The 25,897-nt window shown below is 39.7% G+C and overlaps 1 protein-coding gene across 2 annotated transcripts in view; it reads left to right on the top strand.

Moving 5' to 3' along the window:
* The window catches only part of PITX3 (paired like homeodomain 3), a 56,700-nt gene extending 33,541 nt beyond the window's left edge, over positions 1-23,159 (top strand). The window contains exons 3-4 of one of the 2 annotated variants that reach the window (XM_075610679.1): positions 19,200-19,393; positions 21,737-23,159. In XM_075610679.1, coding sequence (XP_075466794.1) covers positions 19,200-19,393; positions 21,737-22,300 — 758 coding nt within the window. In that variant the 3' untranslated portion in view covers positions 22,301-23,159. Of the gene's footprint in view, positions 1-19,199; positions 19,406-21,736 lie in introns of both variants that reach the window. The other variant, XM_075610678.1, reaches the window with a different exon arrangement.
* The last annotated feature ends 2,738 nt before the right edge of the window (positions 23,160-25,897 follow it).

Below are 25,897 nucleotides of genomic sequence, written 5' to 3'. Positions count from 1 at the left end.
CTGGGGTTCCTTACAATGCATCTGATCTCAGACGTGCTATTAGAGAGGGTTGGGGTTCCTTACAATGCATCTGATCTCAGACACGCTACAAGAGATGGTTGGGGTTCCACAGAATTTCACAATATAATTATAAGGTTCATGAACCAAAAAAATGTTAAATAACACTGGCTTAGGGTCTAAATTAGCTACATTAGGTGTATTGTATTTTATAAAGAGATGCTGACCCAGTGTTTTAGTTTTGAGTTTTGGTTCTGTTTCGGCCTAAACTCTCTTGGTTTTGGTTCTACTTTTGGATTACGAATAAAAATACCTGAAATATAATGGAATTCTATGCAATAATTTTTTTTTTTAAACATTTTTTTATTAAGAAATAATTATATTTTATGTGTACATAAATACACATCTTCATCACAATACAAAGGGTTAAATATATATATATATATATATATATATATATATATATATATATACTGTATATGCTACAATATATGTGTGTACAAACACACACACACACAAATATATATAGATATACAATGCATTTAGATATATCAATATATAAGATAGATTGTGTGTGTATATGTACAGTAAATAAAAATATCACTTGTGAGCACATTCACATGTCTCCGGCCCTGCCTTTCCCCATCACCTCCTAGCATACAGTGCTTCCACTGCAGCCAGGGATTCTGGGAAATGAAATGCAAATAAGCACTCACAGTGAGTCACTTAACTTCTTGTCCATTTGAACATGTACCCCTACAACTACAAGCTTATGCCTGCCACATTACACAGCTTTTCAGCATAGCCCTGGTTTAAAAATATGCATACCCAGTAAACCTACTCACAGACAGCTGTTTCAACCTTTTGGGTTTCATCTGTGTGAGGCTGGTTATACTGACTCTGCAACGTGAAGCTGGAATATATAGCTATTCTCTCTCTCTCTCTCTCTCTCTCATTTTGTTTGTTTCTGGTTGAAACGCTGATCCAATTTTCCACAAAATCAAGGGCAATCTGTTTTTTTTTAAATTGAAAAATCTGACGCTGCGATTTAGTTCCAGTCCGGCCTCAGTTCTGACACTGAAAACCGGTCCCACAAGCTCAGCCACTTATCTCAAAGATGCTGCGTTAAGCAGATCTCTTCTTTAAAAATACAATAATTAGAAGTGATGCTCGTAAAGCAGGAAAGCAAAGCAAGCTCACATAAGTTCGTTTTTTTTTTTATAGGCATCATTGCTAATAGTTGTATTTTTAACAACGAAGCCTTCCCACTTGAAGCTTGAACCTCAGATGTTAATTTTGGGCCTTATGGAAAAAGTACTGGAGATGGCATTTGCCATATTATAAATACCGCTGACAGTAACGTTACCCCCAACACAGAAATATGTGATGAAGAAATCTAGACAAGTATTTTAAATATTGTAAAACGTCATTTGCCGTTGTCCATAGATCTGCTAGCAAAAGCTAAAATGGCACGTTTTCTGTGTGGCTCTTTTATGAAATGATAAAACGTGATATTAATCCATTCACTTATATTTGTAATGGATTTATCCTCATAGGAAACTAGATGGGGATGGGGCAAAGTGTAGCATTCGGTGCCTCTAAACTTGGAAAGTGAACCCCTTGGCTGCCACAGGAGTTATCCTCGCATTTGGTTGATGTCAAACTCGAGTGGTATCTTTAGAGAGCCAAAAACAGGAAGGCAGCGAGCACTCAAAAGGTTTCTTTAGGGGTTTCCAGGAAACAATATGTAACCCATAAAGAAAACTTTGGTGCAAGATACTTTGGAGTGCCGGCTGACTTCCTGTTTTTGTTATATGTATGCTTGGGATCCACTACAGGAAAATACCCCAAATAGAGCATTGGGTGCACCGCACAAGTGAGTTCAAGTACAGTGAGTAGATGAGAGTGTGTGCTCAACCCAAAAACTCACTGTCTTAAGAAAGCCCCATACTCTGTCCATAAGAGGCTAGGCATGGGACGGTGGGTTTAGAGCAGGGGGGCGCAGGATTTTCTAAGGAGGCGCGGCGGCTGCAAAGGCCCAGCGCTTTTCCCCAAGGCATTTAAATGAAATGCCGGGGGAGGCGTGAGGTCTCTGTAACTTCTCTTACCCGCTCAAAGCCGGCTCTTCGGCGTCGCCATGCGGCATCAAATTACACGACAGGGTCAAATGGCAACATGTTGCCATGGCAATGTAACTTCACATGACGTTGTGATGTCATATGATGCCACCGAAGCCACAGAGCAGGTAAGGAGGGGGAGGTGAGGCGAGCTGAAATGTTTGCGTACCCCTGGTTTACAGTACTGCTCACAGTATAGTACTGCTTACCTTAATTATTCCATTCAAACAGGTAACCATGCATACGAATGGATATACTAGAAATACATTATCCCCTATGCTGCAGAATATACCGCAAAACATAGGAGGTGCTCAGGAAGTGTTCTGTGGAATTAGACTGTTTGGTATTTTTTTTTAAATCCCAATGAAATCCCATGCTTGGAGCCAGAATACTAGTAATACTGTACAGCAAGGCCAGGTAGCAGCTGGCATGAAGAGAAAATGCAATCGTTAATTTAGCATATGCTGATTGCCACATACTGTATGTGTTAACCAGAGGCCTCAGGAAATGGTGATGTATTTGTCACAATACAAAGTAGACTCTGAATAGACAAATTGACTACTACAGCTAATAGACTTTAAAGGCTCGACATTTAGGCTTGCCAGAGAATGGCCAGCAGCTACTCTACCCCCTATTAATATCCATTATTTCCAGCCAATTGTCCTGTATTTATTGTCTGGTATAAAAAAAGGTTGTTATAATCCTCCTCTTTCGCAAAACGATTATGACATCACCAAAACTGTCACTTACCCTTCCTGGTAATGTCTTTCATCTTTACTGTAAATCGTTTTGCACTCTTTGAATGATCATCAGTGATTGCTAACAGTTTAGCTAATAATCCCTAATATCTATAAAGTAGCCAGTTAAACTTAATTCATAACTATTCATTACCAACAGCCCTCCAAATCAGATCATGGGTTTTTTCTAATTCATCAAATGATACATTTTCTAAAAATTGTTTTCTTTGTATTGAAGTCTGTAGATTGTAACGTCTTATTAAAATATATCATATACAAACGAAAGCAGTTAATATATTAATTCTACCATCTGTTTCCATCAAGACATCTGCTTCATTTTCTATTATGTACTCATTTGCATGTCATTACCCAGAATCCTTACCTCCACTTTAACCACTGTATGACGTAACAATTGGGTGAATAAAGCAGGTTTGGGTGACCTGTAGAAGCCTTACACTCATGGCTTTTCTATCTTTACTTTCACATTATTTGAAATGTGACTACTGACCTCATCATAAGGGCTTATTTAGTACTTTGTTTTCTTTTCCAAGTAGCTTAATTGTGTTATTTTGTAATCTCCCCTAAGATAAAAAAATAACTTATATTTAAACATGAGCGGTCCCCTTTAAAAGCAGCCAAATGCTAATAAAGCCCCCATGAGTATATCACAGGCAGGAGAGCCAAACACATGAGGCCAAGTATTTTTATATTATCCCAAGTACTTAAAGAGGGATATTTTACCCAAATACTTTCCATTGTTTTTTTTTTTTAAAGGTCACACAGTGGAAGTTACAAGGGACGTAACCTGTTATTTTATTACACTGCAGTAATCACATTTCTATGGGCGTCCCATAAGGCATTTTCCAGACAACTCATCTTCTATGTTTGTCTCTTCTTCCTTTACTGAGTGGCGGTTCCACATTTACCTTCAGCCTTCCACCCTTCGGCCTCATGGTGCAGGAACGCTTTTTTTAGGCATTTATTACGTATCTAGATCAAATGCTATTAGTTGGAAACTTACCGCTGGCTTTTCAAATACATCATACTTGTTTTTTGTAGCTGAATACAAATAAATGTGGCGGCTTTAGTGTTACAAAGAAATTGTTTGTATGTTTGCACATCTTTATTTATATAGCACCATCCAGGTGCACTGCCCTTTAAAATACAGGCTCTTTGGGAGAGGGACTTCTTTTCCTAAATGTCACTTTTATGCCTGAAGCACTTCTTCCCATTATGTGTTATTTGTATTATTTGTTATTTATATGATTGTCACGTGTATTACTGCTGGGAAGCGCTATGTACAGTAATGGCGCTATATAAATAAAGACATACATACATACATACATGCATACATACATACATACATACATGCATACACACTATTATAACACAATGGGAATAAGCGATTCAGACATAAAACAATAGGAAAAGAAGTCCCTGCCCCGAAGAGCTTACAGTCTAAATTCAAGGTAGGGCTTACTTAAAGTACTTGTGTACACTTATTTTGTGGTATCATACAGTGCAGTGACAGTCACAAAGCAACGTGATGGAAAAGTAAGTGTGGGGGTGCAGATACATTGTTACATGGGTGATTGCTTCACTTTCTTTGTAGCTAATACCATTTGAAGTGCTCTATAAATGTTCTAAGGCCTGACATGTCTGTGTAATCCTATGCAGACAGAGTTGCCACAACAATGAAGCAGAGACTTCAAAATGCATTTGAGTAAAAGTTGGATCAAAGAAAACATTAATTCTGTATGACCAACATTTAGAACCAATGAACACAATAAGGCCTCGGTCCCGCTGCGCTCGTTGGCGCGGGCGGCGGGTCGCGAGTTCCCCACCAGCAGGGGAATCCTCGCGAGCCGGTCCCGGTCCCCACTGGCTGCACAGAGCACTACACGCTGTAGCGCGTCAGCCGCTGGAGACACCAGAGAATGGTGTTTTCTAGCTTTGACGCGTGACGTGTGTGGCTGTGAGCCAATGGGGAGGGGAGGCTTCGGGAGGAGGAGAGGCTTCGGGGAGCGGGGAGGAGTGTGGAGTGAAAGCAGGTGAGTGCCTTTCTCTGTGTGTGTGTCTGAGTGCGTGCCTGTCTGTGTGTGTGTGTGCCCGAGTGCCTGCCTCTGTCTGTGTGTGTGTGTGTATGAGTGCGTGAGTGCCTGCCTGTGTGTGCGCGCGTGTGTGTGTGTATGAGTGTGTGAGTGCCTGCCTGTGTGTGTGTGTGCGCGTGTATGAATGAGTGCCTGCGTGTGTGTGTTTAAACTTACCTTCCAGCTCCAGCCCGAGTCCGTGGAGGGAGGGGGGGGGGGGAGAGTAGCGGGTCCCTCCGCTCAAGCCACGCCCCCCCTCCCTGTCAAACCTCCCACCTCCCGCCCACCTCCCGATCAAACCTCCCACCTCCCGCCCACCTCCCGATCAAACCTCCCACCTCCCGCCCACCTCCCGCTCCGGCTCCCGCTCCCTACAGACCGCAGATCGCGGTCTGTGTATCTCAGCGCACCGCCTGTCAGCAGCGCAGGTGCGCTGACTCTGGGAGCGGGGCCTTAGCCTAAGAAGACAATGAAACAAGACTCTGAGCTACCAGCATTCACTTCCCTGCCAGCTTTACACAACCTTGAGGCGCTCGGCTAATCAAAGTTTTTACTTTTGTATGGGGGGATTTAAAAAAAAACGTTCTTATTAATATTGAAGATGGTTTTAATAAGAGCTGCCCCAGATTACAGAGTGGGTTGGCAAGCTCTCCAAAGCTGATGTTTTCAGTTTGACATTATCTTAATTCCTAGAGTCCTTTGGCACATCTCTTAGGCCCAATATATGAAGGTGCGTTCCAGCTATGTCACCCAGTTGGAACCAGCGAGTGATTTGTGAGTAGTTACAGTAAATTGAGCAATATGGGACGCGTTACAGTACTTGGTGCGCATAATACTTTTATTTTGTTATTCTTATGTAGCGCTGACAATGTACTCAGCATTGCACACAATGAGATACATATTGTCAGAACAAGACCATGACATAAATAGAAACGACAAGGTCATTCATAAAACTGCGATAGTGACAATTGGGGCTCTCGTTTAAGGAATAACCCCCCATATTGGAGGGATTCCTTTCCCCAAAGAGCTGCTGTGATGGTTTCTTCAATAACGCCCTTATGTTTGAGCTAATGTTTAAATCTGCCCAACAAAAATTCGTCAGATCGCTCCATAAGTGAATTTCTTACGTTTTGCAAGGACTTGTGGAGCAAATAGACTCAGCTTGAGTTTGTACCACTCCCAATTAAAAGAACAAACAACATTACAAAGAGAATGCATCACCAGTCGTAAAGCATTATTAGTTTTAAAGATGCTAACGTTCAAAGATTAGAAAAAGAATGTCTGCTTTTACTCTGTGTGATGCAATGCTGGTTAACCGGAAGTTTTTTCAAGGCCTGAAATGTCGGAATCTTCAAGGTGTAAAGGTTTTCTTAAAGCTCCCAGCCCTACAGTATGTGCGAGACATATCATTGTATCTCTGTGAATCAAAGCCATGGAGGCAGATCAAAGGGTTCTGCCCAATAGCAATTCAACTGAATTAAACTTAAGTGTGGTTTATGTTGTTCATCGCTTATATTACGTAACCAGTAACAAATTGTGTATTTTGACCATTTCAATATTTCAATTGTTTTCCCAAAATATAGAAAACGAAAGATCATACTTGAATTTGTTTGTGTGTGAGCATCTTAGTGTAAAACTTTTATCAACTGTGCGTTGTGTGAATGTAAGGCTGCGCTTATAGTGCTGGCGATGGCACGTCGCGGCAAAACAAATGTATTGCCGCCGTTGCGTGCGCATATAGTAGAAGCGACGCGACGGAGCGACGGAGCGACGAAGCGACGGCTTGGTCGCGATCGCTGGAAGTCAAGTCAATGTGATTTTTCCAGCGACCGCAGCGTGACGTCGCCGGCACTATAAACGCAGCCTAAGCTTCATACATAAGACGCATAATTTGTTGTTTTGACGCGTTGCGTTGAATACCTGACTGATACAATTTAAATTAAACAGAATTACGTATTTTTTTTATTTATAAGAAGTGTTAGTAATTATCAATTATTTGCATAATAATATTTATAATAGCCGCACCGTGAAAAATAACCCCATTTTGTTTAAACCTTTATAATGAAACATTCGCACTGCAAATAAATATTTCACTGATACACAGCAACTTAATTCTGCACTAGTACAATGAGCAGAATTTTTAGGGTTAATCCAAGTTGAATTTGGTGGGTTTTGACACATTTTCTGTTTTGGGGGGGGGGGGGGGGGCAGGGGGGCGCAGAAACATGCTTTTTTTAGTACACGCCATTACCGCTGCATGCCAAGCGCACTCCATTTAAAATAAGTAATTAGTGACGCTGATGGCGCAGATTGAGAAATGGCAGGTTAGTATATAGGCGCACTCAAACGCATGTTAAAAGGAGATTTCCATGCACCAATTTAGAAACCAAAAAAAGCCAGTTGCAACGCTTAACCCTTGGGCCTTTAAATGAACCAATCTCTGATCTTCCATCACTGAACATAATGCTGACAACATTTTATTAAGCTCCTCATATAAACACAGGCATATTTGTAATTTGTTGCATTAATTATAGGAGGCTGGTTAATCAAAATGTTTCATGTTGATGCAGAAGTGACAGTTCAGGTTTTTTCTTTACACAGAGAAGGCAGATACATCAGAGAGTTGACTGCACCCCAATATAACACGGTGTCACCAACTCCTCCCAAGCCCACTTCCAAAAATCACTCCTGCTGTACAAAATGCTGGAGTCATTTTTAAAAAAAAAGGAAACAAGACCACTGCTTTTCCAGTGTCCTGGTGTCTACAGCTGGAATCTGCACCCCCCCCTCCCCCCCAGACATTAAAAAATGTTATGGCAAAACAAAAGTGTCAAAAAAACCTCCACAATACAGTATGCAGCCAATACAACAAATACCACTTGTGAGTACATTCCCATGTCTCAAACAGGCAGGCTGCCCTGTCTTTCCCCATTATCTGTTAGCATACAGTGCTTCCTCTTCATTGTATTTCAGAAGGAAGATGTCACTTAAGAAACCATTTACCTATTAACCCTTTCCTGCCGGAGGGACCCACAATACATTGCATTGCAGTTATTAACAGAGAACCCCCCCTCCCCAATTCCTCTTCTCTATCTAACACCTACAATATAGAACCTGTTGAGGTATTGTCATGGTTTGGAGATTTTATTTAGAGTAAAAATGTAAAGGATAAAAAAAAAAAAAAAGATAAAGAAATTGGAAGATGACAATTTCATAAACATTGTTGGAAATGGTCACCTTTTAGGTTCTAGCAGTTAGGTATACACCTTTATATATTTGTACAATGAAGTATTTCGAGTTTGCCTGGAAAATAAAGCTGTTGTAGAATTTAATTAATTCCCATTAACTTTCACGATGTTTATATATTTTGGGATTGTGTTATTTTGTTTTGCTTTGGTAAATTCTACTTATTAGCAATGAGAGATCACCCTTAACGAGTTTTACACATTTGCATTTAATAATCCAACCACTGAATTAATTAATGTGAGTAAAACAGGGGTTAATTTGCATGAAGCAGTAGATTAGTGCTTGTTCTGTTGTGTTTTGTGATGAGAAATTTCTCACTCCAAAAATCCTTTGGGAACCCGTGAGAGTTTTATAGAAATACAGGAATTATATTCACATAGAATACCAGAATGTACCTGCATTTATTTATGGGCGATCTTGGGAGACTTAATATCCATAATCCTTTATATCTTTGATGATTATGATACATTTTACACCCACGGTATAAAAAAAAGCATTTCAAAGCGTTTAATAGATCAATTGAGAATATTTTGTCTGTTTGCAAATTCTTAGCAATATTTTATTTTTTATTTTTACAATTTTACATATGTTTGTGTGTACAGCATTTTAACGGATATATTTCGTATTGGTTTTACTGCATGACATCACTGATTATTACAAAACTGAAACATTCTTATGTAAATAATTCATTTAATGTAGAATTCAGGGATAGTTTTTATTGTATTGGATTATTTGCAATAGCGAAAAAGACATTTTGGTAATGTACTGCTGGACCATGTCTGTCTGTCTGTCTGTCTGTCTGTGTCTCTCTCTCTTTCTCTCTCTCTATATATATATATCTACAGTATTTATCTGTATGTCTGTTTCAATTATGCTGTTGTTCTTTATGTAAAATAGCTGTATTCAGTATGATTGAATATATTTTACATATATTCGGCCACAATTTTTTTGCTAATCATTGGTTTAATAAATATTGATTTTATCGGGAGTTTTTTTGCATGGGGGTCTTCTCTTCCAGAAGACATACCATTGTGCAGGGAGAGGTTTGTTTTATCGTTCTCAAATTATATTTGGATCAGTACAATCTGGAGAAGAAACCCCCAGTTTTACACAGTGCAATGTACAATGTTTTAGTTTGGTTTCGATTTTGCTTGTTTAGTGTTTGATATATCAGTGATTATTGTTACACTCTCTGAGATCGGAAGCAGAACTAAGAAATAATAGAGTCTAAACTACACACATATTGTGCAATCAATTCCTCAATCAATGTAGTGATGTCGGAATTCAAATGAATTCCACTTTAAAAGATGCAAAAGAGAAACAATTGCACCGGTTTGGGATTAGTTCAAGCAGATATCCCAAAGAAGATTTAACATTGTTTCTTTCATTTTTGCTGATGCATTCACTAAATTAATGGGTTATTACACAAAACAGCACTATACAATATAAAAACACACACAATAAATATATATGCCACAATAGATTGAGATGTGTATGAGACATGAATGTTATCTAATATAATCGAACATTCTTAAATTAGATGTTAGGAGCCATTCTATAAAAATATGAAGACATTATGTGGAAAGTGAAAATCATTGAGGGGAAATTCTGAGCGCTGAACGGGTTTTAGAAAAGGATTTAAAAAAAATTATTAAGGGTAGCAATTATATTGTTGCGGCAAAATTCATGCAAATGCTGTGAGATTCATATGCAAGTTACCAACGTATTGTTAAAAAGTTAACAAAAATGGTATAATAACTAAAATATTAAGCAGTGATTTATAGAAGAAGCTTAAATAAATCGACGAACAGCTATTAATACCACAATCATTCCATGCTACATGTAAACAATATGATTGAATTAACTCATTAATTATTTGATCGTAAACGCAGTTTTTTCCCCCTAAATACGAAATAACTAAGAGATATTTAAAAAATAAATATATGTGGATTACATTAGATGGAAACAAGAGTAGCTACTGAGTTTACACACACATGTATATGTATATATTGTATGTGGCAGTTAAATGCTTTTCTGTTATAAGTATTGATTAAAATACTGCAGTGTTATCTTTATCGGTCTATATCTCGCTATTCAAAGGACATACTGTATGCACATGTTACATTGTTATATATCCAGATTTCAAGGGCTCATTTTGAATTTTTATCGGTCTCTTTGAAATTAACCATATTTTCCTCTGTCACAATTGAATCAATATCTAGCATTTAATTTATTTTTACAAATTTGATACCAATTTCTCGTAGATGAAATAAAAGATTATACAATGAGAAATGTTATCAGTATTCTTCTTTTATATTTGTATTATCATATAAAAAATGAATGGCAACAAATGTAAAATATTTGTATCTAGATCTTTAGCTTATTTATGGGCATAGATATAATGTAGGTTTTTTTAATCACAAATGTTGCAAAACGTTTATTTTTTTCTAAATCTCATTGTTGTCAATTACATGTTTTTCTTTCTTATTTTTTTTGTACTACAATTTGCCCCATTTCTGCGTTAGCTTTACAGTCCAGAGACTGCTAAAAATGCTCCTTGATATATGCAGTCTAATATTTGTGGCATATTAATTTAATTGCAGTCCGGTGCAAAGGCTGCATCTAATATATAGTACAAACGCCCTCATTATTTCTAACAACAAATCAGAAACGGGGGCACAATTGGTGAAGAAGTTTAAAATCTACAATTCCTCAAAAAAAATAATCAATTTTATATATATATATATTCAAGTTTATTAGGTGACTGGAAGGTAAAACATGACAGAAATCTGTATAGCCAGGTGAATCCTAATCCTATAGGGACAGTGTCGTGAAAATACATAACAAATACATATTCTTGTTGCAATATCACCATGAAGTACTGTATCTAGTTGACAGTTAACACAAAAGTATACCTACTTACATGTATTATGTATTCACGTTGTGATACAAGTAAACTTTGAATTAACACTACAAAGGGTGCCATAACATGGAATAGAGAGCCCTGTATCAGATTTGTTAGTCGAACTGTCCCCTGATTTGAAATTGTAGTCACTTTGTGTTTCTGTCTCACTGTCCTGCAGTATGTACGTATGTATGTATGTATGTCTTTATTTGTATAGCGCCATAAAATGTACATAGCGCTTCACAGTAGTAATACATGTCATATAAATAACAAATATAAATAACAGATCATGGGAATAAGTGCTTCAGACATACTGTAAAAGTAACATTAAGGAAGGAGTCCCTGCTCCGAGAAGCTTACAATCTAATTGGTAGGTAGGGAGAACGTACAGAGACAGTAGGAGGGAATACTAGTAAGTGCGTCTGCAGGGGGCCAAGCTTTATGTATCATGTGTTCATGATTATCCAGTGCTACTCATATGCTTCTTTAAGCAGATGTGTCTTAAGGTGGGTCTTAAAGGTGGATAGCGAGGGGGCTAGTCGGGTATTGAGGGGAAGGGCATTCCAGAGGTGTGGGGCAGAAAGTGAGAAAGGTTTAAGGCGGGAGAGAGCTTTAGATACAAAGGGGGTAGAAAGAAGACATCCTTGAGAAGAATGCAAGAGTCGTGATGGTGCATAGCGAGAAATTAGGGCTGAGATGTAATGAGGGGCAGAAGAATGTAAAGCTTTAAAAGTGAGCAGTAGAATTGAGTGTGAGATACGCGATTTAATCGGAAGCCAGGAGAGGAATTTCAGCAGGGGAGACGCTGAGACAGATTTAGGAAAGAGTAGAGTGATTCTGGCAGCAGTGTTTAGGATAGATTGTAGGGGAGACAGGTGAGAGGTAGGGAGGCCGGACAGCAGGAGGTTGCAGTAATCGAGACGTGAGAGAATGAGGGCCTGAGTCAGAGTTTTAGCAGTTGAGTAACAGAGGAAAGGGCGTATCTTTGTGATATTGCGGAGGAAAAAGCGACAAGTTTTAGAAACGTTTTGAATATGAGAGGAGAATGAGAGAGAGGAATCAAGTGTGACCCCTAGGCAGCGTGCTTGGGCTACTGGGTGAATGATCGTATTTCCAATAGCAATGTGGAAGGATGTAGTAGGGCCAGGTTTGGGAGGTAGTATAAGGAGCTCTGTTTTTGCCATGTTAAGTTTCAGTCGGCGGATGGCCATCCAGGATGATATTCCAGAGAGGCATTCAGAAATTTTGGTCTGTATAGCAGGTGTAAGGTCAGGGGTTGAAAGGTAAATTTGTGTGTCGTCAGCATAGAGGTGATATTTAAACCCAAAAGATGTGATTAGGTCACCTAGAGAGAGTGTGTAGAGAGAAAAGAGAAGGGGTCCCAGGACAGAGCCCTGGAGTACCCCCACAGAGAGATCAATAGAGGAGGAGGAGGTGTTAGCAAAAGAGACACTGAAGGTACGATGGGAGAGGTAAGAGGAGATCCAGGATAAAGCTTTGTTCCGAATACCAAGAGTATGGAGAATGTGAAGGAGAAGAGGGTGGTCCACGGTGTCGAATGCTGCAGAGATGTCGAGTAATATGAGCAGAGTGTAATGATAACAAACGAAAGAATTGTATATTGTAAAACAAACAAGCACATGGAATACAGGGATATATGATTTGCTACCAGTCAGGAGCACGAACCAGTGTCACATAATAAGCAAAAATAATCGCATGTATGTATGTATGTATGTATGTATGTATGTATGTATGTATGTATGTATATAGATATATATCTTTATTTATATAGCGCCATCTATGTACATAGGGTTTCACAGCAGTAATACGAGACAATAATATAACACATAATGGGAATAAGGCTTCAGACATAAATATAACATTAGGAAAAGGGGGCCCTGCCCGAAGAGCTTACAATCTAAGTGATAACGTAATTTATTACTGTAATAGGGACCTGAGTGGTCTAAAAAGCTTGCACTCTTTTTAAACACTGCTTAGCAATTAAATGTATCACTGCTACCTTTGTTTGCTTCTTTTATTATTATGGGAGCCTTTTTTTCTGGATACATTAAGAAATGCAAAACTCACCATTAATGTTAATTTTGTACTTCTTTGTTTCGGGGGAATCTCACCTGATAACTATTTGTCCTTCACTTTTACCTGTGATGATGGTGCCTAATTACTTCACAAAAGACAACAAATAAAAAGAACAACAGTGTCTATTGGGAGATTAGGTAAAGATACCCCCCCCCCCCCAAAGCATTTGGTTACCATGGAAACATTAAAAATTATATATATTTGAAAATACTTATACTGTGATTTTTAAATACAAATGTGTCAGTTACCTGCAGTTACCAAACTTTCAACCATATCACTGCCATCATGATCCTAGGACAGGGGTGAGCTAATCCAGTCCTCTCTGGCCACCAACAGATCAGGTTTTCAGGATATCCCTGCTTCAGCACAGGTGGCTCAATCTGGAGCCCAGTCCAAGACTGACCCACCTGTGCTGAAGCAGGGAGATCCTGAAAACCTGACCTGTTGGTGGCCCTTGAGGACTAAAGTTGCCACTCCCTGTCCTAGGAGGAGCTAACCTTTAATTTAATAACAAAAATTAACCTTATACGTTTTTTAAGTGGGAATATTACAAATTGGGCAGAGCTGGGCTGTATTAGTTAATTTAGTGAACTCAGGGATGTTCGATCATCAAAGTCTCAAGACTGGAAAAATGATTCTGTTACAGCATGGATGCATCCAAATAAATATTTTGATAAATGAGCTGATGTTTTTATTTCCTTCTCAACTGTTACTGGTTAATATTATACTATAAGGGGGCTATCTGCTGCAAAACGTATTACATGGAGACCTCCAAAATATAATGTCAAATACTTTGCAACAGAAAGGTGTTCCCTCTATCATTGTGATTCCAATTTAAGGGCGTGGGGGGCATCCTACGTATAAAACTCCTGTGAAATGCATCATCCACTACATTGCACCCCCCTCCCCATCATCATATGTAGGTATCTTGTTAACTGAGTATATAACCTTTGTGGCCAATCTGTTGTGCTGAGATTTAAAACAACTCAGATTTGTGGGAGATTTTTGCTCCAGGTAAAAAGACAAAGAGAGACATGAGCCATGCTCAATATTTGATGCAGCTCATGAGGAGGTGTACATTATGTAGCCCCACCTCACCGCCTCATACATACAGCTTCATATAAACCCTCCCTGTAGGGCAGACAGGCAATATAAGACATGTATTAAAGTAAAGCAAGTGCGCATATAAGTTTGTTGTCCAGCATTGCTCTTTGTTTTCTGCTTGCGGATGTGTGAAATGTAAGAGTTTCCTACACGTGATGCAAATTGTTAGCCAGAGAAGTGTACGCCACTAAAGAGCTTTTTAAAAAAAATGCAAATACAACATACAAGAGAAGCACCGAGGTGCAGAATTTGATAGCTCTTGTTATATGTGCATCATGTAGCTCCTCCAACTGACACGCTCTTAAAAAGGCAATCCAAGCAGGTGATTTTTTTTGTTGCAAATGTTCTTTTAACATAGGATTGAAGCAGGACGGGGTTTTTGGAGCTGAACCCCGTTAATTTCAGCTCCGGGGACCCCCTGCTTCCAGAGATACAGACCTCTGTAGGAGGTGCCGGTAGCTGCTCTGCTCGGCTAGTGGGGTTCACATAATGGGCGGAGTTTCAAAGCTCCCTCGCCCTGCGGGCCAATAGGAAGCTGTGACGTCATCAGGTTCGGCTTCCTATTGGCCCTCGTGATGCAGGAGCTTTAAACTTTGCTGAGATACCGGCACACCCTTTTCAGAATTCTGTATCTCAGGAAGCAGGGGGTCCCCGGAGCTGAAATTAACGGGGTTCAGCTCAGGAGACCCCCTGCTTCAATCATATGTTTAAAAAATAAATAAATAAATAAACGCATGAATTGTTCCTTCAATTGTAAGCTGACACACATGGTGCCAAAAAAAAAGCGAATTCTTCTATACATTTGCTCAAAAAAGCCGCAAGTTGCCTCAGTTTGCGTCCACGTTTCCTGCGACACATCTCCCCTGAAGTATTTAGATGCACGTTGAGCGACCAAGGTCAACATGCATTGCAGTGTTAGTTTGGGGGCAAACTGAGGCTGGAAGAAGCAGGCAACACTGCTCGAGGATGATGTTTTCTTTTTTACATTTGTTTTAGCTTATCAGAACTGGGGGGTCCCCCAACCAATGGGGAGCCCATGGTACCCTATCCAACAATAATTGAGCGGGGGAAACATCATTGCCACAGGCTCATGGGTTTGCTCTATCAACCAATAGAAAGCTGCAGTGTCATCAGAAGATGACCTTTTGACTTGCCATGTGTCAAAAGTGGCAGAAAAAGTAACAAGAATCTTACAAACCGGCGGAACCCCACAGGTTAGGGGACCACGGGGCAGCTTCAGACATCCCTGTTTAAATCAGCCTAAAAAATATACATTTTCGGAGGGGGGCTGCTTTAAAAGAGCCCCCTGAAACGTTATAATAGGAGCTATAAAGAAGCCCGTGCATGTTGGTTTCTGCCTGCAAAGGACAGAGAATCATTTCCTAAACACCACCTGGACCTGTGTTTTTGTTCCTAATTGTTTTCTTTTCCAACTGTGCATTTTTTTTACTCATTTCCTCCCTCTGAAAAGAAATGCACATCTCTGCCAATCTTCCCCACACAGAGCAGGGCGAGCAGACTTTTAAACAAAGACAGGTGGATTAATGAAGTTTTGTCCAAACATAAGTGCTTTCATGACTGGAAACCTGATGAGCGCTGCTGTAGGCTTTCAATTCATTTGTTTTTCTCCCTGACACGCTCACTCTTCCTCTGCATGTCTTTTTCTCCGCCGCGCTTAAAGTTATAAGCAAATTGAGCAGTTATTTAGGACAAGGGTGCTCATCTCCAGTCCTCAAGCCCCCCAACAGGTCAGGTTTTCAGGATATCCCTGCTTCAGCACAAGTGGCTCAATCAGTCCCTGCTTCAGCACCGGTGGCTTAATCAGTCCCTGCTTCAGCACAGGTGGTTCAATCAGTCCCTGCTTCAGCACAGGTGGCTCAATCAGTCCCTGCTTCAACACCGGTGGGGTCAATCAGTCCCTGCTTCAGCTCAGGTGTCTCAATCGGAGGCTCAGTCGAAAATTGAAGCTGGGATATCCTGAAAACCTGACCTGTTGGGGGGGCTTGAGGACTGGAGTTGAGCACCTGTGACTTAGGAGGTACTTTTCTGCACAGATCACCCTCATTCCAAATATATGTAATGTTACAAGATAAGATTATAAGATAGCATTCCAAACAGCAGCACAGAATGGGTTTCTTTCTGTGGGTCTGCAGCAAAATATAAGACGCTTGCATGGTCAAAATAAATTTCCTAATGTTAACAGTACTACGGGCATTCGTGTCCCTTGAATCTGGAGTTTGCTACATGTTGGAAGTATAGCGTGTAAGAGAAAGTAGTAAGATCTCTAGATATTTCTAGGTCTCATATTTGTAAGAGTAAATCTGTATAATGTAATATATTAGATTGTACGCTCTCAGGAGCAGAGTTTTCCTTTCTCTTATGTTGTCATATATTTGATGCTCATTCCCATTGTTTGTATTTCATTTTCCATGTATTCTAATTGTGTGAATCCCTGTTGGCACTGCATAAATACTAATATATATATATATATATATATATATATACAGTGGTCGACAAATCACCAAAAAATCTACTCGCCGAACAAAAAAAATCTGCTCGCCACCTAGTACCACACATGTGCTGCTTGGGCCAATAGGAGCTCGCCACGATGTTAAATCCACTCGCCCGGGGCGTGCAAATGTATAGGTTTGTCGAACACTGTAATATATATATATATATATATAGAGCAGAATAAATTAGTTCTGCACTATCGCAACTGGACTAACATGGCTATTTTATGCTTAATATATATATACAGTGGTTGACAAATCACCAAAAAATCTACTCGCCACACAAAAAAATCTACTCGCCACCTAGTATCAAACGTGTGCTGCTTGGGCCAATATTTACTCGCCCGGGGGTTAAATCCACTCGCCCGGGGCGAGCAAATGTATAGGTTTGTCGAACACTGTATATATATATATATATGTAGAGGTATCAGTACCGTGTTAGCCGAGCTTCAATAATCAAAAAATAAATAGATGATACCGTTCTGTGGCTAACGAAATGCTTTTATTTGTGCGAGCTTTCGAGATACACTGATCTCTTCTTCCGGCGATGTTACGACCGTTATATATATATATATATATATATATATATATATATATATATATATAAAATTAAATTCTGTGTAATGTAAGTAGGAAATGTAGTAACGTCTTCTCGCTACATTAAATAAAGGTATAAACTGCCTTTCGTTGTTGCTGTGAGAAACACCAGGTTAGCTGTCTAAAGAACAAAGTGCTGGGGTTTAAAAGAACAAAATGCTCAGTATTGTTGCTTATTTCCAAAACACGCTTCAAAGTGTCTACCATATGCGAGTCCAATAGCAGCAAATTATAGTTTCTTTTCAGTGGTGCCATTATACATACTGTATACAGGGGTGCCATAATACATATTGTATACAGGGGTGGATCCTTCACTTTAAAAGACATGTTCAGTCATGACAGGAGAGTGAATGCAATGGGGCAGACTTATCTTCTGATCTTTAAATATGGGTCTGTATCAACAACTCCTAGGGTTTTTTTTCCCATCCTTTTTAGCATCTTTTTGGAGGCTGTACAGTGGTAAATAAAACATAAATAGTCATTAGTTTTTATAGAAAGCTTTTTCATCAGTGGAAGATCACAACATCCTTTACAGCTCCAATTATCCAAATCATACCTGTGTGGTGAGAAAAAAAAGTTATCCCTGTTAACTGTGACTAGCACAAGGGTGGCCAACTCCAGTCTTGAAGGGCCACCAACAGGTCAGGTTTTAAGGATATCCCTGCTTCAGCACAGGTGGCTCAGTCAGAGTGACTAGAGTTTAAGCTTATCCAACAATGTACTGATGTTAAAGGGTGACGAAGACTATACTTTAGGAAAGACCGTTCCAAAGGACCCAAGACATCATTTCAATAAACATATTAAGCAGGAATACATGGAAAAGGGAGTTGCAATGAGGAATAAGAAACTGTACAAGTTACCCCTGCTTCAGCATAAAAAGAATATTATCAGTGGTGCTCCACTAGGTGATTAGGTATCAAGGACAGAAAAAGGACAAGATACCTAGTATGGGCACTCTACTGATAGAATAAGAAACTGTCAAAAAGAAAAAGAGACGAGTAGAAAGTTAAACTGAATCGAAACACAAGGGAGCAACTTTATTTGAGCGGATAATCACAGAGCTGTGCTAAATAATCACCCCACTAATAGGATATATTTGTCATCTATTAGTGCTGAATCAATGAAAATCGCTACTCTAAATATAGGAATAAACCATCTCAGATATTTAAACAGAAATGTAACAGCACTCCCAGGTTAAAAAAAAGTACATTTTGAAATAAGATCACTCAAAGCAGGTCTCATCATTTTAGTATTAAATGACTTGTACTCAAGTGTTTAAGCAGCTGTAGGAAAAGAAGCCACGTGCAGTTTGTCTGGTCACATTTAAGATGGCTGCCTATGCTATGTTTTCATTCTCACACTGTACTACGTTCATGGAAATGAATGCTTGCACAATATCAGAGGAGAAGTAAAGCAGGCGTGGGTGTCAGCCAAGCATTTTAAAGGGGAAATTCCTCCTAATTTCAACAAGAAAGACACACAGGCACAGTGTAGGGTAAGGGTAGAGGTGACACCTGATTGCCCAACACTCCCCATTCAGAGGCCCAGAAGAAAATGGATTTGTGTTTGATTTCTAAATACAAACAAGGTTAGGAAGGGTTACGTTGGTTTAAGGAACCCAGTTAGATTGTTGTTTTTTGGTCAGCTACCTGGGATTGCACTTTTTAAAGGGGGGGGGGGAGGGGGGAAGAAAACAGTGAAGTGACTATTAGATAGGATTATGTTGGTGATTTCAGTGTGTTTTGTTCGTGCAATCGCATATTAAATTAAAAAAAATGTATGTACCATTCTTTGTCCAGACACAGAAAAGTCCCAACAGAACCAAACAGATGACTCCAACCCCGAGGATGGCTCCTTAAAGAAGAAACAACGGAGGCAGAGGACACATTTCACCAGCCAGCAGCTGCAGGAGCTGGAGGCCACTTTCCAAAGGAATCGGTACCCAGATATGAGCACCAGAGAGGAGATTGCGGTGTGGACCAACCTCACAGAGGCGAGAGTCAGGGTACATACATTGCATACAAATCTGTGGCTACCATGATGAGTTGGTGACGACCAATACTGTATTTCTCATCACGTATTAACTCTTCCTGCAAGAAGGGTCTGTAACACATTGCTCTACAGGAAATAAAGGGGTTAGAGCAGGGGTGCTCAACTCCTGTCCTCAAGACCCTCCCCTCCCCCCCCCCCCCCAGGTTTTCAGGATATCCCAGCTTCAGCACAGGTGGCTCAATCAGTGTCTCACTGTGCTAAAGCAGGGACTGATTGAGCCACCTGTGCTGCAGCAGGGATAGACTGAAAACCTGACCTTATTACAATTTTATAAATTAGGTGTGTGAAACCTCTATTCAAACCCTTATATGTTGCAAGTGGTGTCTCCAGCACATCCGCTAAATACATGGAGAACTCTGAATGTCTCAGGCTGTTGTCATGGATACGCTCAATCTACCCACTTTAATTCATTCATCAAATTAACATGACAGACCGGAGAGATAATTATTCATCAGTCTCTGGCCTTTTCTTCTTCTTTGATAAATCAGCATGTCTGCCAACAGTAAGATAATGAATTTCCCGCAGTAATATCATTGCACAACAACTAACTAATAAGTGGGACGCTTTATTGATGACCATCAGCATGCAAACAACTTCCACTCCGACAGTAACAGGCTTATCTCATTGGGCGTGATGTATCAACGTCTCCTGGCTGCAAAACTGGAGCCAAAAAAAGGCATCATGTTTATGAAAACAAAAAATGGTAAATCTGGTGCAATTGAGGAATGAGTTTTCTAGACCAGGGGTGCACAAACTTTCCCCCCTGCGCACCCCTGCCTGCTCTCTTTACCGGCTCGTGCCCCCTCCTCCTTATCTTCGGCATCGAATGACGCTGCGGGGTCACACGATGTCACGTGACCCTACGTTGCCATGGCGATGCGTTGCCGAAGACAAGGTAGGAGACACTGCAGAGGCCTCACACGATCCCCCGGCATTTAATTTAAATGCCATGGGGAAGAGCGCTGGGCGTCTGCAACTGCCGCACCCCCACTGAAAAATCTTTTGCACCCCTGGTCTAGACCAGAGGTTCCCAACTCTAGTCCTTGAGGACAACTAACAGTCCAGGTTTTAAGTACACCCCTTCTTGAGCACAGGTTGTTCAGTCAAAATGGTTGGTCTACCTGTGCGAATGAGAGGATAGCCTTAAATCCTGGTCTGTTAGTTGGTCCTTGAGGACTGGAGTTGAAAACCACTGGTCTAGAGAACCACACTGCATATGTTATTATGCCAACTAACTCCAGGTCAACAGCGTTATAATGATCCAGTCCTGGTTTTCTATTCCCATTTCCTGATGTGTTGTTATAGAGTAAGATCTCCATCAGCCAATCAATGTTTGTTTTTTGTAGTATGCCAACTACCCAATATCTGAAGAAAGACCTGGCTGAATCTCTTCTCTATCATACTGTTGACTTGAAGTCAGTTGACAGATACAAATCTCTTGGGGAAACAAATAATCTAATATTCAGCCCCCAGTATGTCAATGCTTCTTTTAAAGTGATATTTTGCTCAAAGATAAGGAACATTTGGAAGTCTTGGGTATGGATGTTCCCAGCTTGGGTATACTGTTTAGCATGCTTATTTAAAAATCTGGAATCATTATCCTCTTTCTGTAACTAAAAACACATTAGCTATAATATTTTCTGTCTGAAAGCTTTAGAATGCAGTAGCAATTCACATGAAGGGGTCTTCATCAGTTACAATAGGGTTACTGAAAGGCAGAACCACTACAATTTCTTTCATTTTTGCACAGCATCATTTTTATTTAAAAATCCCACACACCGAGGATGATTTTTAAAAGGGTAAAAAAAATAATACATGATTTATTTTTGATATAATTGTCAGACACAGAGAGTCCTGTGAATTTATCTATAAAACAAATAACTGTTTAACAGGTAATTTGCTTAGATTTTCTGTAGCATATGATATCTTTTCGGGTGACAATCATTTTAGTGTGTGTTTTAGTGTGTGTGTGTGTTTGTGTTTTAGTGCGTGTGTGTGTGTGTTTTAGTGTATGTGACGTTCAGAAGGGAACTGTATGGGCTTGAAAAGATCATGTACTACAACAATGATACATTATTTAAATGTTGCTGAAAATGTTTTTGTTATGCCATGCAAAAGGCCAGGACCAATAATACTATTAGAACTTACTGAATTGATGGTGGAAAATAAATGGTTCCTGTTGCTTCAGTTTTGAGTTCGTTTTGACTTGGTTCTTGGTATGTGGCTATAAGATGAACCTAATGTAACTAAAAAAATAATAACTTTTTCTTTTATGCAATTCAAGGTATGGTTCAAGAACCGTAGGGCCAAGTGGAGGAAACGAGAAAGAAACCAGCAGGCTGAACTCTGCAAGAACAGCTTTGGGGCCCAGTTTAATGGACTCATGCAACCCTATGATGATATGTATTCTGGATACTCCTATAACAATTGGGCTACCAAGAGCCTAGCTACTAGCCCCCTCTCTGCCAAGAGCTTTCCATTTTTCAACTCCATGAATGTAAGTCCCCTGTCATCCCAGCCGATGTTCTCCCCACCTAACTCCATTGCCTCTATGACCATGCCTTCCTCTATGGTTCCTTCAGCAGTGACTGGAGTCCCTGGCTCTAGCCTTACCAACTTGGGAAACATTAACAATCTCAACAGTCCCAGCCTCAACTCTGCTGTTTCGGCTAGTGCCTGTCCATACGCCTCAACGGCCAGTCCCTACATGTACAGGGACACTTGCAACTCCAGCCTGGCAAGCTTAAGGCTGAAGGCTAAGCAACATGCCACCTTCACCTACCCAGCAGTACAGACTCCGGCTTCCAACCTAAGCCCATGTCAGTATGCTGTGGATCGGCCAGTATGAAGGACCACGAGCCAAAGACTTGACCGTAGCCATAAAACAGAAGACCTATTTGCCCTGCAGTTTAGGCCTTTTTAAAGAAATGTTGGCATGAGAAGATCTCTGTGAAAACATTTCCATTTGTAAGCTGGCAAACAAAATTGCAGACTTTTTGGGGGTTCAAGAGTACGTACGTGTTGCTGAAGAAGAAGGCGTGATCCTAATCCAAAGAGAAACGAAATTCCGTAGACATAAGAGTACTCCACCTTTCAGGAGGCAAACTGTGTTCAGCTATAGTGAATCTTTCATTGAATATAAAGTTGGCAGGAACCTAGCAAGGGGAGTTCTAAAGTTGACTAAATCCAGAGAAGTACAAATGTATAGGTTATTTCAATGTAAAAAAACAAAAACAACAGATCTACTTATTTATCACATGGACAATCCCAACTTGTACCAAATTAAATAAAGAAAAAGTCGCTAAGATATACCCTGCAAATATATGCATGGCCATTACAACTTATCCCATAGGGATCCACAGTTGTAGTGTAGGGAAATAGGATGTATATATATATTATATATAAAAATATAAAATCTTTTTTTTTTTTTTTCTTCTTCTTCTTCTTGTTTTTGTATGTGGAATAATCTATAAAGTAGAATTTTAAGATAAGACAAAGCATGTCCCAAATGGCACAGATTTACCATAGACCATTGTTTTCTGCTTCAATAATTTTCAAGCCTGCTTGGAATTCTTTTGAAAGTGTAACTTTTAGCAACCATCATTTCTTTCTCAAACACAATGCAGCCACCCTTTTTCCTTTTCACCCCAATTCCATTTTTAAGACAAAAAAATAAAATAAACGTTGGAGCAATGGGTTTCTGTATGTCCTTTATTGGAATGAAAGGTAAGGGGGGAAAAGTACACATCTGTAAGGTCCAGTAACAAAACGGAGTGTGATTTGGGGGAATTTTCTGGACCAAAGACCGATATTCTAAATGGAATGATACTGAAGAATTCAATACAGTTTGTAAAGCTGCTGATGGTTCAAATGGGTGTTTTTATATAAGTGAGAATCATTCCAAATAATAGCAGGCTTGCAAAGACAAAGCTAATCGAAAGAATAAAATGTGTTGCAATACTATAGGTATCACGGTACAAATGAGGCGGAGGGACTTTATTTGTGTCCATGTGCCAAATACATTTGAGGGTGACATTCATTACCATACCTGCCTTTTTTAATCTATGTTGAATGGGGAATTAAAACATATGAAGTATTTTTCTCAGCTTTAACATCATCGTCTACCTGGCAGTCGTAACCAAACTGATACAAGGTTCTGTATATACTACTACATCTAAGAACTCTTATATTGTGTTGGTCCATTAGTTACCACAACTTCTGACACATGTATAAGTGCATTATGGAACTTTGCATTGTCTCCAGCCAAACACAATGTCTATAGTTTTATTAGGATGTGACAAACAGGTCCTTCCCAAATAGAAACATCTAAATCTGTGGTAGACCTTCACCTAGGCAACCCCTTTTAAGTGTTTCAAGTATCCCCTTCTTTTACTAATCGGAATTAGGTCTTGAAATGGTCGCCAACATTACAGATGCAGTGGATGGATGTCTATCTCTTAAGCCTGTATGCAGTAAAAATTTCCAGGGATTTGGGAAGGACTAAATGGCACATGCCTTAACAGGCATTGACTAACACAACCTATTTTAAGTAATCCAGGGCAATGTTATTCATGAATACCTCTGGCATCAGGATGTCTATAACATGCTTTCCTATTAACTTGTTATTCTTACATTCCTTAGTCATTCAGTAAGCTTCTACTCATTCTTTTGACTGTGATTTCATGTGACACACAATTTTTCTCAACTGCTGAGTGCTATCTTGAAACAAGAGTTCTGGGTTGGTTTCCAGATCTAATGCCAGATCCTTGTGACCATGGGAAGTTCACGTATCTCACTATTCCACCCACACATGATTTTTTCAATGCATAACTGCCACGTGGACATCCAGAAAGGTATCCATTAGCCCAAATGAAGCTTACTTACTTATTACTTTATTGAAACCTCTGAGAATTGTTTAAAAATGTGAAGACATGGTCCCCTATCTGCTTCTGGTCCAGCCAGGAACCTAAAGGTCTGTTGAGAATAAACTATGTGTCCTTTCGCTGCGTGATAGCCATCTTTTTCAATTTCTGGTTAACGGGGGGTCCTATCACACAGCTCTGTTGAAGTATGCCATGTCTTCTCTTCATCACTGTATCCAAAAACATAGAGTGGAGATCACATCTATAAGGACGCTTACTCTTGGACTTGCTCATTCTTAACAATGTTAGTTGAGTGCCCACAGTTCAGGAATTGTATTTCAGTTTCCTATTACACCATCCTCTTGAAAATAACAAGAAACGTAAGTATGTCCTAGTAAAGCTTAGATTTTAGAAGCATTACATTTGTCTGCATTTTACCTGAGCTGGCGTCATTTTCTTGAGTTACCATTTGTAACAAACCTTGTAGATGGGGAAGTAAGCGATGAGTGTTGATGGTTGCAATCAACTTCTCGTCCAATTAGCTAATTTGATGCGTTGTTATTTTCCTAGATCCCAGACCGAGGTTGTAGAACCGGAGCTTTGTGTCTTATGCAGAGAGGCAAAAAACAAACAAACAAACAACAAAATATAGAATAACATAGAAATGTATAGCAGAAAAGGTCCATAATTCTGCCATTTTGCTACTTTCTGTGAAACCTTGAAACCCATTAAACCCTTGTCTTTTTTCATATTTAGATTATGAAATATGTAGAATCTCCCGGTAAATACCATTGGCTTAGTCTTTTTCCATAGTACATAGCCTGGTGGTGGCTAGAAAGTTCATCAGATATGGGTGAAGCTGTGCCTCTTAGTTTTGCTGCTGTTCTGTAATTAGATGAAGCTTAAGAGAGATGGAAGTGGACAATTAAACCTCAGCATGTTAATCTTCAAGGGTGGCCCAAACATGAATTTCTGCAAAAAGAAATAGCCACAAGTGGTGCATTTAGTTTATAATTCCCGTAAACTGCATAAAGATTGACAAAGTGATTGACAGACCAGATGAAAGCTGTCTAGACAAAAACTTTCAGTGCTCAGATGGTAAAAACTGTCACATTTGAAGCACTGAACACTGCCAATCAGGACCCAGATGTGCCCCCGAGCCCAGAGATCATTTTCAGTTTTAATCCCAAATACATTACTGCTTACTACGATGAAGCAGAGTTTGTGACACAGTTTGAAAACCAGGAAATCCCTCATGAAAAAGAAGTGAAGCTTCAAAAACATAATGGCAGCAGCTGCAAAAGGGTCTTAACTTAATGATGGGGGATCCTGCAATGTAATATAGACAGGAATGGAATTATAGCCATCTTTCTGAATGATTTTCTAAAGGTGGAGATGTCCACCTCCAATGACCTAAATCACTGAGATTTAGGGGTTCCCCAGCAAAACATGTCTCAAATGAGTGAGGCTCCACTGAAGTCTATGTCCCTAGTCAATATGTTATGAAGACACTTTTACATATCAAAGAATCTCAGAGCTCCACTCATATAATGGAGCTCAGAGCTTCCCTCACATGGTGATGC

Source organism: Ascaphus truei, chromosome 8 (genome assembly GCF_040206685.1).
Source record: "Ascaphus truei isolate aAscTru1 chromosome 8, aAscTru1.hap1, whole genome shotgun sequence".
Lineage (NCBI taxonomy): Eukaryota > Metazoa > Chordata > Amphibia > Anura > Ascaphidae > Ascaphus > Ascaphus truei.
This window is presented reverse-complemented; position numbering and strand designations above follow the sequence as displayed.